Source organism: Eleutherodactylus coqui, chromosome 2 (genome assembly GCF_035609145.1).
Source record: "Eleutherodactylus coqui strain aEleCoq1 chromosome 2, aEleCoq1.hap1, whole genome shotgun sequence".
Taxonomy (NCBI): Eukaryota; Metazoa; Chordata; class Amphibia; order Anura; family Eleutherodactylidae; genus Eleutherodactylus; species Eleutherodactylus coqui.
Window position 1 is genome coordinate 25,121,731 of NC_089838.1, and position 15,831 is coordinate 25,137,561.

The window sequence follows — 15,831 nt, forward strand, 5'->3', positions numbered from 1 at the left end:
TCTGCCATTGGACTACTCCTGTGTTCTCAACCACCCTGCTTACAACATGTAGTAATGCCGCCACTACTTCAGTGTACGTTACAGCATCTTGGATTGTTTTCAAGAAACTAATCCAATTCACGCGCCTCCTAATAGCACAACATGAATCCTTCGCCTTGACGCAAGGGAGATAACTCATGCAAGGGGTAACAATACCCATCGGCGAAAGAAGAGGAGCACACCCACCCATTAATAAATGAAGACCCTGTGGCTGAAAACCAGCAGGAGATTGTATCTGTAATTTGGATCGTGCCGTTACTCCGTTTATCGTATTTGTAGGATAATTGGTTGTGAAATCATATATGAAAAATCGTTATTGCTCATTTAATCTGCTTTGTGGGTTTCACACTGGGTTATGAGCATTTTCGACAAAGTAGAAAATGCCATAAAACAAAAAATGTAATTTAAACCTCGCTACGTTTATTAGGATTGCTTAGTGCGTTTTTGGATTTTGTGGAGCAATTCCACCCACAATGTGCTGATGCATGGTTACAAACAGCATACGTAGAACTAGAGCATTAGATGTGGCATAATCGGGATGGCATTGGCTCTGGCAAAGAAGTGGCACGACTATTCAGGCATTAGGGTGTGGCGTGAAAGCCAAGAACCTTAGGGCTGCCCACTAGAGATGAGCGAGTATACTCGCTAAAGGCAATTGCTCGAGCGAGCATTGCCTTTAGCGAGTACTTGCCCGCTCGAGACGGAAGGTTCGGGTGCCAGCAGCGGGCAGGGAGCTGCGGGGGAGAGCAGGGCGGAACAGAGGGGAGATCTCTCTCTCCCTCTCTTCCCCCCGCTCCCTCCTGCTGACTGCCGCTACTCACCGCTCCCCCGCGCCGGCACCCGAACCTTCTGTCTCGAGCGGGGAGATACTCGCTAAAGGCAATACTCGCTCCAGCAATTGCCTTTAGCGAGTATACTCGCTCATCTCTACTGCCCACAGCTCCTCATACAGAGATGGCATGATATGCAGGTGATGCTACCTCTCTCTTCACTCTCTGCCTGGATGTATTGGTCTGCGATCGCCTTACCTATGTAAGACACTAATTGGTTAAAGGTACCTTTACATGGGGCAATTATCATTCGAATTCTTGCTGGAAACAGAAAATTCTGGTGATAATTGTCATATATACCGCGTTTCCCCGAAAATAAGACAGTGTCTTATATTAATTTTTGTTCAAAAAGGTTTAACTTTTTTTCATGTATAGCTGCCTGGACACTATTTAAATTGACTTTTTTAATTAACTGTTAGCAGGGCTTAATTTTGGAGTAGGGACTATATTTCAAGCATCCTCAAAAAGCCTGAAAAATCATTCTGCATCCTCAAAAATTCTAGAAAATCATGCTATGTCTTATTTTCAGGGTATGTCTTATTTTCGGGGAAACAGGGTACCTGCAGCCACCGACAAGGCTTTGAGTGAGAAATTACTCGCTCGTCAGAGTCACTTGTTTTTTAGTAGAGCTAAGCAACTGTTGGCCGTGTAAATGGAGGTAGACGGCCAGAACAATCCCCGGCCTGCTCAGCTTCCATTCACAGAACAATTCAGGGCGGTAGTCCCTGGAACAGCTGTTGTCCCGTGTAATGGCTCCGTGTTATGACAGTTCTGAGTGGACCCCATTGGCTATACTGGGGTCTGTTCGGTTTCCCCTCAGCTGACTGGCATTTTTACTGGAAGGAAAAGCTCTGCATGCGGCACATTTGTTCGTGCCGGTTCTGCAACGCAACCCCTGACCAGTTCGAACCCAGATGTGGAACAACCCGAATACAGTTTTCTAAATACTATGATGTTATTGCTTGCACTGAATATCATTTCTGTAACTGAGTTAGTGAAAATATTTACCGTCATTCCGGTATTATTTACATCTCCGTATTCTTAAATAAACTTTGTATATTTTTGGGAACTCTGTTATTTCCCTCACATCCTGAAACCTGCGTCACACACACAACCCCCCAGGACACCATAACAAGGTCTGAATAGGCCATGAAGCTGATTTGCTGATCTTGGAAGGAGCATCTCGCTCCAACTTATTCCGCAGCGCTTTCAGGTAATTTATTACCCCCCACTAGAGATGAGCGAGCATATTTGCTAAGGCAAACTACTCGATCGAGTAGTGCCTTCTGCGAGTACCTGCCCGCTTGTCCCTAAAGATTCGGGTGCCGGCGGGGGAGAGCGATGAGTTGCAGGAGTGAGCAAGTGGGAGCGGGGGGGAGAGAGTGAGAGAGAGATCTCCCTCCCGTTCCTCCCCGCCCCCCGCTGGCACCGGAATTTTTTGAGATGAGCGGGCAGGTACTCGCATAAGGCACTACTCACTCGAGTAGTTTGCCTTAGCGAGTACGTTCGCTCATCTCTACCCCCCACCAAACTGGGTCCTCATTTTACCGAGCTCGGAAGGATGGAAGGCTGAGTCAACCTTGAGCCGGCTACCTGAACCAGCAACCTTCAGGTCGTGAGCGAGAGCTCAGGATTGCATTTTGCTGCCTTAGCACTCTGCGCCACATCAATAGTTGCCTTGTACAAGTCACAGGTGTTTGTACTTGTACAACTTATGAATCAATTTGCATGGAGATTCCCCTATGAATGATATGTTGGCTGATAACCCATGAACAATTATTGCTCTGTGTAAATGCAAACAAACGACTGTTGTTCGTACACTTCAACAACTTTTCTGAGCAGCTATCTGAATGATAGTGTCTCAGTGTAAAGGCACCTTTAGTTGCATTAATTCAGTCTTCCATCTGGAAATTGGAAAAACTGGTTGGGTCACCTCCCAGTCGGAAAAAGGAGTAAAGCTCAGCTTTTCACAAGGGTGGAGTCTAGTGGCGAATGCAGACTTAAAGTGATTTCTGAATAGAAATGAAACACCTGTGATATATAATGCTACTATAAACATTGGCTGATCTGGGATGAAGAAGCAACTACAGAGGATACACAGGAAGATGATGGTGGGTAACTTTTGAGTAGCACCATCTTAAAGGGTCCTCAGGATAGGTCAACAATAGGTATTCACTGGGGAACTGACGATCAGGATCTCTGGCAAAGAGCTGATCACCCAGCTTGCTGTCAGTGCAGCGGGTTGCATGTCATCATAGGTGTTGACTGTGGAAGTGCCATAGCTAGCTTCACTCCCATTGAAATCAATGGGAGCTTAACCAGTTACAGCACTTCCAGCACTTGATTTCAATGAGAGTGAAGCCAGCTGCACTGATCAGCCCTGCTGCACTGATAACAGGCAGGGCGATCAGCTAATCACCGTGGATCCCAAGCAGCGGATCTCCGGTGATTTGCTATTGATGACCTATCTTGAGGATAGGTAATCAATAGTTTTTGCCTGGAAAGCCCTTTAACCCTTTCTAATCCACTGTCTGACGTCTGAAGACATTATGATTTAAGGCTGTACAGCTCCGATGTTGGAAGACATCCGTCAGGGTTCTCTTACTGTATATTGCCAGCCTCTCTGCTGTCGGAGCCTATCCAACGTGTCACCTGATGAAGTACTTGCTTTAGCCAGCAGATAGCGCCGTTGTATAACGGCAGAAAAAGAGTAAGCCCCCTAGGAAAACCAGGATACAAATTGGATTGGAAAGGGTTAAGATTGTGTTACTCAAAAATTACCCAACACCATCTTCCTGTCTATCCTCTGTAGTTGCTTGTTCATCCCAGATCAGTCAATCTTGTGGATAGGTCATCAATAGTTTTTGTCGAGAAAACCCCTATTTGCCCCCTCTGTGATTGGCTAATTCTGTGGGGTAGGTGGTAACAGAAACCCTACTCAGCTTCATACCTTCTTTCTGTATGAAAGGGAAACGGGAATCTGTGTAGGTTTACTCCATGGAGTGCCAAGTAACAGGAATGGAGTATACACTGAATGGCACTTTATATAACTGGTAATTCAGTTTTCTTATTCGCAGGTCTTCTCCATTTTGGACAATCTGAGAAGTGCCCCTTGACAATAAGTCGATTGCAAAGTGTCCCCGTGCTGTGAACCCCAGTGATCAGCTGTAATCTGTAGGAAAACCTGGCCGTAAGCATGGAATTTCGCTGCAGTGTCTCCACAGGAAGAATTCAGTATTACACACTACACATTCAATTCAATAGGTTGTCTGTGTAATGCCAGAGAGGACAGGTCCTCCAGAGAGAGAGAGAGAGAAATTTTTGGTAACCACTCTACTCTAGCCAAGAAATGAGGATCCTGAACAGGGGATCCCCTGTTAACTCAATATTTCCTAATAAGGTGTATGAAAGTGGATTTCTAAACCATACATTGAAGGTAATCTATCATTTCACTGTAGTAGCATAAAAGGGGTGCAGAAAGAAGTTAAGTTTAAGCTCTTAGAACCTCAATATTAATTCTGTACTAGAGCCTATCATCTAACCACAAATGACTCCGCATTGTGTATGGGATATATGGACACAATACTGGAGTAGAGGACCAGTTGAGACTACAACCACTGCAGTCTGTAGCTACAACCTTGAGTTTAGGCCATTTGATCCATCAGGTCATATTACGGTATAAATATGACTCTTGAGAAAAGATGATGTCTCGCGGTGTTCATGCTTGAATTTTTTTCAATATCAAACACTGTGAGAATATTAATGATTGAGGTCCAGTTGGTTACTAGTTTTCCACATATGGTTCATTGCGCGTTATTTCGAACTCTACATGCTACAGGAGGTGGTCCAGGAGTAGATAAAGGGTCTTCTGTTTTTCCAGAAACAGCACCACTTCTGTCCATAGGATGATCTAGTGTGGTGCATTGTGTTAAGGCAGCAGAATGCAGTCTTAAGCTCTCGCTCACGACCTGAAGGTTGCGAGTTCAATCCCCTTCAGAATTTAACCCTTCAGGATTGAGCAGCTAGTTGACTCAGCCTTCCATCCTTCTGAGGCCAGTAAAATGAGTAACCCAGCTTGCTGGGGGTTAGTAAATAAATTTCCTGAAAGTGCTGCGGAATATGTTGGCGCTACACATATAACAAATCCCCTAGTACCGCAGCCAGAGGCGTAACTTGAAGCTCCCGGGCCCCGATGCAAAACTTGTAACAGGGCCCCCAACTATAATGCTTTACTCATAGTACTGGGTTCCCTATATGGAGAAGAGAGGCCTTATGGGCCCCCTAAGACTCCTGGGCCCGGGTGCAACCGCATCACCTGCATACCCTACAGTTACACCCCTGACCGCAGCTCATTCAAGTGAACAGAACTGACGGAAAACCCTTTTTTCTATTCTTAAACATCTCCATAGAGCTTTTACCAAGCCCAAAGAACAAAATGTCAATTTGAGGTCTATCAAATGTCTAAAATTTAACTTCCACTTATGACAAATTCTCTACCATCTTAGCTCTCACCAGCATCTAGAGGGCTCATGTATCATCATTGTGGCTTTTCTTACCTTCACACAAGACAGTCCAGAAGAAGACTCTTCTTCAAGTCATGGGACAAGGAAGTTTGACCAAGTGCTTTTGAGAAAAGCTGGCCGATATGGGTTAAAGGAGTGGTCCCCAAGTTCTGGCACTCCAGTCCCCTACATACTGGGAATTGTAGTTTTGCAACAGCTGGAGAGCTACAGATTGGAGACCACCAGTTACACTGTGCAAAGATTTCTAAATGGACTCGAGGGAAAACTATTTCTCCGAATGTTGATTTTCTAAGCAGTAATCTACGGCACATGGCTAAAAATAACAATGGTCATGACCTCACTGGCGGAAAATATCTCGATGAGACTCATTACTGCTAACAGTGAGAAATTACATGATATGAATAAAAAAAATTTCAAATTACTACATTAAATTATTAAAATGGACTATTTCAATTTAATCACACCATATGGCCTGTGACACAAATTCACAGTCGGGATCTTTATTTTTAGAGGTTTCTTTGTACGTCTTCTAAGCGATATTCTGAAAACTCACCTCATAAATCATGAAAAATATTCCTGCTCATGACTGACATGAAAGGGGTTATGAAGTGTCACTTGTAATATTAAACATGGGCGACAGAGACAATCTGCTGAGACTCCTGCTATAAAGTATTTGTGAATGGGAAAATAGTCTGTGTAACTGCGGGAAGTATTTCACTGTTTACTGAAGGAAGTCTATAGACAGGCCAAACACATATAACATATATATGGGCATTAACCCTTTTCAATCCACTGTCTGACGTCTGAAGACATTCTGATTGAAGGCTGTACAGCTCCAATGTCGGAAGACGTCCAGCAGGGTATTCTTACTGTGGATTACTGGCTGCTCTGTTGTCAGGGTCCTCTCCAGCATGTCCCATACCGTAGTACTGGCTCTAGCCAGCAGATGGCACCATTGTATAATGGCAGAAAGAGAAAGCCCTCTAGGAAACTCTGAATCCAAAATCGGATTGCAAAGGGTTAAAGGAGTATCCCAATTTTATAGAATAAAGGTTATCCTTTGTATTATGAAAAGTTTTGCTATTTTTCAATATACATTCTGAATCAATTCCTGACTGTTTTCAAGATCTCTGCTTGTTGCTATTTAATAGGAACTTTTATTGTTTACTCCCAGGCAGGGGCAGATTGGGAACCCAAAGTGGCCTTTGAAAAAATGTACAAAGTGGCTTCATGTAGTACATGGGCCAAAACCAACAACAAATGGGCCAGACATATTAGGTCTTCTTCTATGCCTCCACACAGTTTTAATCCCCCATTCAGTAATAATGCCTCCTTGTATACACTCAACTCAATTATAATGCCCCAACTTATTTATAGTGCCCTCTTATGTATCCTTATATACATTGAAATAAAAACAACTTATACTCATCTCTCGGCCACTGCAGTCTGCGCGGCTCCTATTTTGTAGACGACTTTTAGGTAAGCATATTCATGTCCTGTGATCACAGCAGCCTCAGGAACACCAAGGCTGGGAATTTGCTGCAGCGATCACATGAAGTGATCACACTACCGAGACATCAGCAGGTGACAGGAGCGGTGCAGACTGCAGCGGCCGGGAGTTGAGCATAAAAAGGTTTTTTATGCACTGGAAAGACAGTCCTGAAGAAGACTCTTCTTCAACTCATGGGATAAGGAAGCTTGACCAAGTGCAGAATTCTCCCGGTGGAGTCAATAACGAATCTGTCCTAATCATGTGATGGACAGGCAAGTGGGCAACTCATTACAAGACATAGCTCAGATATCTGCACTGTAGCTGTAACAAACCCTGCACATGTATGACCAGGAGCCTACGATGGAAGTCAATGCACTTGAGGTAGTTTCCTCTGCGCTTGTACAGGTCCTGGACAGTCAGGAAATTCGCACATGTCAGTTTTTATGGAAGGTTGAGGACGGACATCACTTGTCATGAAAAAAAAAAAGGATGTAGAGTAGGCGACGTAGAAAGCAAGGGACTTGTTATTTGTATAGCGCCAACTTGTTCCATGGCACTTTCAGGTAATTTCTTTATTACCCCTCGGTACTCATTTTACCGACCTCGCAGGGGTGGATGGCTGAGTCAAGCTTGAGCCGGCTACCTGAACCAAGTGGGGATTGAACCAGCAACCTTCAGGTCATGAGTTAGAGCTTAGGACTACATTCTGTTGCCTTAGGGCTCAGTCACACGGCGTTTTTTTCGCGCATGAAAATGTTCGCACTGCGTGCGTTAAAAGGAACGCGTACACGCCAAAGATAGATCATATTGGTGGCAATGGACATGAGCACGCTTTTTTTTTAAGCACGCAGTGCGAACGTTTTTACGCACGAAAAAACGCCCGTGTGACTGAGCCCTTAACACTCTGCTCCACACAAGGTCCAATATAATGTTGCGTCAAAGATAATGAAAACAGCCGAGAACTTCTAAAAGAATTTTATTAGTAGTTTGACTATTTTGATACTTAACACAAAATTGTAAATTATGTACTTAGAGTGGCTAATTGCTTTTGAAGATGCCCATTCGCTTTCAATAGCTGCCGGCTGAACGTATGCATACACATGTACACTCATTGTGCCTGTGTTTTTATAAGTGGGTACCCTAAAGAGTTAAAATGTTGCCCTTGAGATGGACTGTGACTTACGCCAAATTTCGGCATACTGGAACTGAGCATGCTCAGTAGGAACTTTCTAGAGACTGGAACCCTAGTTATAAAAGGGACCTTTTTGCGCTGAGTCATGGTGGAGAGACAGTGCTGAGCAAAGGGAGCTGGAGGTGCTACTGAAGCTGTTTCTGAGAGAACTGAGGAGCTTCTGCCTGTGAGGGGAAGCTGCTGAGAAAGGATAGTGACCGGAGGCTGCCTAGTGTCTGAAGCCAAGAGAGAAAGCCTGCATTGTGTCTACAGACTAGTGGGACACCTGGGCAGTGACAAGGGTTTATGGAAACTGTGGTGGAGAAACACTCCTGACCCTGGCCTAGCCTGGGTAAGTCAAAGTGAGTACTCCCAAGTTACATATTGTAAGTGAGGCTAGCCTCAATGCACACCGCGGAAAGGGTTAAAGACAATGTGTTAGCAGGCCTGCAGTGAGAGAAAGGGCTCATATTGCGGACAGCAACATCATTCTGATGCTCAAAACTGGGTTATGGACTGGTATGTAAAGAGACATTATTCGTGTATACGGGAACCAGCTTTTCTAAGAGACTGTATTAGAGCGTTAACCCCTAAAGGGAAGCTGCATTGCTGTGCCATATATTCCATAATCAAACATTGTGTGAAGCAGTGCTCATAATAGTCAAGTGTTATTGATACTGTTGTTATGGAATTCTTTCCTATTGTGCACAAAGTATTAACGTTAGGATCTAGTTAGCCGTAATTAGCAACAGGTGATTCTAAGTAAAAAGGTTTAATTGTGTAACCATTATTGCTATACTGTTAGGCCTCCCTCACACAGGGCGTTTTGTACAGCTTTTAGCGCTGCCTTTTCAGCCCAGCGCTAAACGCTGTACAACACTCCCATTCATTTCAATGGGGCTGCTCACACAGGGCTGAAAACGCAGCGCCTTGCAACGCTGCGCTTTGACAGCGATGCAAGTTCTATTTTGGGGCGTTTTCAGCCCTGCGTCGCCCACTGAAATGCATGGGCAGCGGTTTTAGCACTGCTGAAAACGCGGCAACACTTGGTGCCGCGCTTTTGGCAGCGTTAACCGCTCGCCGATTTTCGGGGTCAGGGCTTGCAAAAATCAGTCCCAGCTAGATAGAGGGGGGGGGGGGGGGGAAGCACCGGCAAGCTCTGATTGGCTGAGACAGTCAATGAAGGGCTGTGATTGGGCATCGAGCAAGCACCGACAACCAATCACAGCACTCTATTGCCGGAGGCGGGGTTCTCAAACCTGGCCTCCGGCAATAGACTTGGGAGTGCCGAGGAAGCCCGGATCAGCGGCAGAGACCAGCGGCCGCGACCCGGACTGCAGCGGCTAGGTGAGTATTACTTTTTTTTTTCCTTTTAGCATTCTTGGCTGCGTTTTCAGCCGAGCTGAAAACGCAGCCAAAACGCTGGCATAAAGTATGCCAGCGCTGCTGAAACGGGGCGGAATCTGCAGTAACGCAGCGTTGAAAAACGCTGCCATTCTGCAAACGCCCTGTGTGAGGGAGGCCTTAGGGCTAATGCATGGACTCTGCTTTATCCCGCAGCTATTAGGTTCTATTGAATCTAATAGCTTTCTGCCTTTCAATGTTCATGCTGCGGAATTCCGCAGCGCGAAAGAAATCAAGGCATGTTCTAATTGCTGCAAAAAAACGTGCGTCCGGCTTCCATTGTAGTCAATGGAGGCCATCCGTCACGGAAGTATCGCGTTATTACACGTCACTGCCCACAGCTGGCACGTCATGTGCTGCACTGCCCATGTGCGCCAACTCCCTGGATGGAACTCGCGCGGCAGATCCGGAGAGGTAAATATGGGGTCTTTGTGGGGTGCCATGTTGGACTCTGCTGAGATATTTCGACACGGCCATGGGCATGAGGTCTTATTGTTCATTAATAATTCTGTGTTTATCAATAAACTTTTGTTACCCCATCTGCTGCATCCTATCCTGCATTCTCCGTCACACCACCACCTGTGACATTTTCGTTGAGGGGAATCTCTTGGGAAAACAAAGAAACTAACATTCTAAAATCCAATATCCTTTTACCCCCATTGAGGAGGAAGGTGGGGGGAGTAGGGGCGCCTCCGATACTAGAATAGTCTGTATGGGCACCTTTGGAAAAACATACAGAAGTTATTCCAGGGGTAGGGTCCAGTCAGTTCTCCCAGGTTCAGCCGACCCAGTTGTTAAAGAAGTGAGACGATTTCGTGCCATCCCGCTGTAAGTGTTGCAAGTGGCGCACTGTCATCTGCTGCCACCCTCAGCTGCTCATTCAACGGTGAGTGGAGACAGCGCAGAATACGTAACTAAACGTCTCCTCCACTTCCCTTCCCTTTTGTAGGCTCTGCCAGATTCCATAGGAGTATGACTTTGCAGGTAGGGTGAACCTGTTGATGGACACTTGAATTCCACCTCTGGAATCTTCAACGATAATTCATTAGAAAGCAAGTCCCCACCCCTGATTGGGCATAACTAGTATCTCACCTACATAAAAGCATTTGCAATGTTGCGAAATGTTGTTGGGAAGCAACAAAGTCATTTACTAATGTTGCACTCTCTCCATTAGGATGACACATTTTATAATGATGCAAGCTGCGGGATATCGACTCCACCCTATCATAGCTGCAGACTATCGCATCTGACTTATTCCGAGCTCCAGCAACAAGTTGCAATTGGTAAGCTCATAAATAAGGTTTCGCGACACATGCCTCCATGCTGCACTCCCCTGTAGATGCATCTCATTGCTGCATCGTCGACCGTCCCAAATCTGCATTATCGCGTAACAAGATGAGAATGAGAAGAATTCAATCTAATTCCTTTATCTATTGACAAGTCTCTCCCTTCTTACTACAAGGCTGTCGTTCCAGCTCCTGTCAGTCGCCTGCTGCTGCTCATTCTTCTGCCTTGCTATTGGCCAATCCCAACTCCCCGACCGCATAGTCCCTCCCCTTGACTTGAGCCCAGTCTCTCTCTGTCTACTGCTTGCTTCTTGCTATGATGCAGTGCAGGGCTCAGTGCTGGCTGCAAAGCTGCTGGGGGAAAATAGCACATTAAACATTGGACTTTCTGCGCATTTCGCTGTTCCTCGAAGGGAGAAGAATCTTGAGTCTTGGCTGTTCCTTTAAGGGAGTCATCCCTGCAAGTGACATCTGGAGATAAATAACTGCAGCAGTTGCTCCTTTTTTTTCCTCCCTTTAGTTTTACTGGTGCAGTATGAAGTGCAGTTATGGCAAGAAGAGGTAAGACAGCTGTGAGGACGCTGGAAGATTTGACCCTGGATTCTGGTTATGGTGGTGCTGCTGATTCCATCAGGTCTTCCAACTTGTCCCTGTGTTCTGATTCTCACCCGGTAGCTTATGCCCATGGAGGAAACTGCTGGCTTCTAACTGACTCCATGCACAGTAGACACAACAGCTTTGACACGGTCAATACTGTCCTGGCTGAAGACTCGGAGGTCCTGGACTGCTCAGGACAGTGCTCCAGGCTGCCTGACCTTGAGGAAGTCCCCTGGAGCCTTGAGGAGGTAGAAGCTCTTCTGAAGAAAGAGCAAATACTGACTGGTGCCAGCAGAGATGTCCTCTCCAAGCTGTCCACCCTGGTCAGCAGGTCTCTCGTTAGGATTGCCAAAGAAGCTCAGAGACTGAGCTTAAGATTTGCCAAATGCACCAAGTATGAGATCCAAAGTGCCATGGAGATAGTCTTGGCATGGTCGCTATCTTCCAGTTGCACCGCCTCAGCCCTTAGTGCCCTATCCCTATACAACATGAGCACTGGGGATAGACTTAGTAGGGGCAAATCCGTGCGCTGTGGCCTGACTTTTTCGGTTGGAAAGTTCTATAGGTGGATGGTGGACAGCAGGGTGGCCCTTAGGATCCATGAACACTCCGCCATCTACCTGACTGCCTGCATGGAAACTCTCTTCAAGGATATCTACAAGAGGGTCCTTGCCATGCCTCGCCCCGAGAAGGAAAATGAGGCGCCAAACTTTACTGCAGAATCCCTGGAACAAGCAATTAACAATGATTCTGAGCTCTGGGGTTTACTTCAACCTTTCCAGCACCTTATATGCGGTAAAAATGCTAGTGGTGAGTAGTAGAGACTATGTAACAGCACTAAACTAAGAGTACCCAGCTCATTGATATTCAAGGTGGTCATTCAATGCCTCGCTATAATGGTCTTCAACCAAAGCACAGCATTTAAAGGGTTACATTGAATTCATTGATGGATGATCTTTTTTTGCTATCTGCTATAGCGGACATTTTTTTTTTCCAGTGGTGGTTACCTGTGATGTGTGCCAATGCTTTTTAAAGCTACGACCCCATGCAGGGTGCTTAATTGGTATTACAGAACGAGTGATGCCTTCTAGACGTATATTAGCAAACAAGGCATTGCCATGGCCAGTCACATCCTTCCCTTCACCCTCCCACTCGAAAGGCACATCTGCATTGATAACAGGCCACATCGATGGGGCCAAATAACTGACCTTGATGGCGTCAATGTAAATTTGGATGTAATACCTGCAGATTGGATATGTGTCCGGTAGTATTGAGTGCACAGCTCCGATTCATTGCAGGCAGCAGTCATTAGAACAGGCAGGATTATCACCTGTATAGAGAATATAAATACCTATGAGAGGCACCCCCCGCTTATTGTTTATTATGGCATTATCAGTGGTCGATCAATCCTTTTTTTTCCCTGGGCTCTCCTCTGGTCGGAGACGTTCCCACATAATTGTTGATTGCTCTGGTTTTGACTGGTGGTCTGTGTGGTTGCTGCAGCTCTGGGCTGTTCATTCATACTCAGATCTTAATGGTTTCAAGAGCTTGTTTACTCACATTGGCACGGTGAATACATGCTGCATCAATGTTCTTCAAGCTTTTCTCGGTGGCATTTCGCCTAAGGAGCATTGGCATGCTCTGAAGCTTACGTAAAAACAGCTTGGTATTTCTTGCTGTGCCTGTCTGCTGCACACATCCATAGGTGCACGTCTCATACCGTGTGTCACGTATACAGGGGAGGAATGGCATTTGTGATCCCGGTGGGCTTTGCAGCTCTGCTTAGTGTATTGTTGCTGCTGTTTGTAATGTTTGACGTACAACAATGCATAATGTATGCTGCACACATAGGGACCGTGCCGAGATTAATTACTGTTTGGGTGAAGGGAAATGCATATATGCTGTAAGGTACACAGGCGTATACACACACACGTTATGTGCAGATACATGCTGACAAATATACACTCCATGTATACACACAGAGGCATACACTCTATGGACACCGGCATATACACTCTCTATATATATAGAAATACACATACACTATATGTACACACCCACATATACTATCTGTACACACATACATGCACTGTATGCGTACACCCGCATATAATCACTGTACATATATACATACATATTATGTATACAACCACATATACTCTGTACACAACTACATACATTGTATGCATACACCCACATATATTCTCTGTGTGTATATATATATATATATATATATATATATATATATATATATACACTTTATGTACACACCCACATATACTCTCTGTACACATGTGCATGCACTATATGTACATACCTACATATACTCTCTGTGCATACATACAGTGTATGCATACAACCACATATACTCTCTGTACATACATTATATGTACACACCACTATATACTCTCTAACACACAATATGTACATACCCACGTATACTCTCTGTACACACATACATACATACACCACATGTACACACCGACATATACTCTTTACACATGTACATACATACACTTTATGTGCATACCCACATATACCTTCTGTACATACATACATTATATGTACACGCCCACATATACTCCCTAACACAATATGTACATACCCACGTATACTCTCTGTACACACATAAATACATACACCACATGTACACACCGACATATACTCTCTATACACATGTACATACATACACTTTATGTGCATACCCACATATACTCTCTATACATTCATACACTTTATATACACCCCCGCATTTACTCACTATACATACACACACTATATGTGCATATCCACATATACCCTCTGCAGATACATGCATACACTATATGTACACACCCACATATACTTTCTGTACATACATACATACACTATATGTACACACCCACATATACTTTCTGTACATACATACATACACTATATGTACACACTCACATATACTCTTTATGCATACATACACTGTATATACACACCCGCATATACTCTCTACACATATGTACATACATACCCTATATGTGCATACCCACATATACTCTCTGCAGATACACACATATACTATATATACACACCCACATATACTCTCTATGCATACATACACTGTATATACACACCTGCATATACTCTCAATACATATGTACAAACATATCCTATATGTGCATACCCACATATACTCTCTGTACATACATACACTATATGTACACACCCACATGTACTTTCTGTACATACATACACTATATGTACACACTCACATGTACTCTCTTTACATACATACATGCATATACACACATGTACATACATACACTATATGTGTATACCCACATATGCTCTCTGTACACACATACATACACTGATTGCATACACCCACATATACTCTGTGCATATGTACACACACTGTATGTATGCACCCACGTATACTCTCTGTACACACATATACATACACCGTATGTACACACCCGCATATACTCTCTATACACATGTACATACATACACTATATGTGCATACCCAGATATACTCTCTGTACATACATACACTATATGTGTATACCCACATATGCTCTCTGTACACACATACATGCAGTGATTGCATACACCCACGTATACTCTCTGTACACACATATACATACATTGTATGTACACACTCGCATATACTCTCTATTCACATGTACATACATACACTATATGTGCATACCCAGATATAGTCTCTGTACATACATATATACACAATATGTACACACTCACATATACTCTGTACACACATACAGTCAGTGTATGTACACACGCATATACTGTCTATACATATGTACATACATATACCATATTTATATACCCACATATACTCTCTGTACACACGTACATACACTGTATTCATACACCCACATATACTATCTAGCACACATACATACATACATACACTGTATGTACACACATATACTCTCTGTACACAACTGCATACACTGTATGTACACACTCACGTATACTCTCTGTACAAACAAACACTGCATGTACACACCCGCATATACTCTCTATACACATGTACATACATATACAATATGTGGATACCCACATATACGCTCTGTACACACATACCCCATATGGACACACACCCAGTCATTTCTAGATAGATATATATGGAGCCACACATACAATGACAACCATAATACATGTATACAAAAATAACATAAAACACACAACTAGAGTATAAAACCAGTAACAATACACCAATCCATCAGCACAAAAATAATCCCCAGGCCCGTCTCAGCAGTTTGCACACACTGACTGCAGTACTTGTGCCCATCAGTCACACGGCACCATACTGTGACAACAGCAGGCCGTCACGCTACATATAGCCACAGTACCGCCTGTCATGTTCTTTGCATGGATATTTGATATGTGACATATTATCGATGTTCGTAGTACTGGATGGCAGCATTCATAGAGCCGTGTGTGTAATGCCGCTCCATGCCTGGTGTGCTTTAAGTTTCCTGTGTAGCCA

At 44.3% G+C, this 15,831-nt stretch overlaps 1 protein-coding gene across 2 annotated transcripts in view; it reads left to right on the forward strand.

The window, feature by feature from the left end:
• The first annotated feature begins 11,055 nt into the window (after window positions 1-11,055).
• Window positions 11,056-15,831, forward strand: part of ABTB3 (ankyrin repeat and BTB domain containing 3) — a 201,269-nt gene continuing 196,493 nt past the window's right edge. For both annotated transcript variants that reach the window (XM_066590499.1, XM_066590501.1), the window contains exon 1: window positions 11,056-12,152. In XM_066590499.1, the coding sequence (XP_066446596.1) occupies window positions 11,294-12,152 (859 nt within the window). In that variant the 5' untranslated portion in view covers window positions 11,056-11,293. The remainder of the gene's footprint in view (window positions 12,153-15,831) is intronic.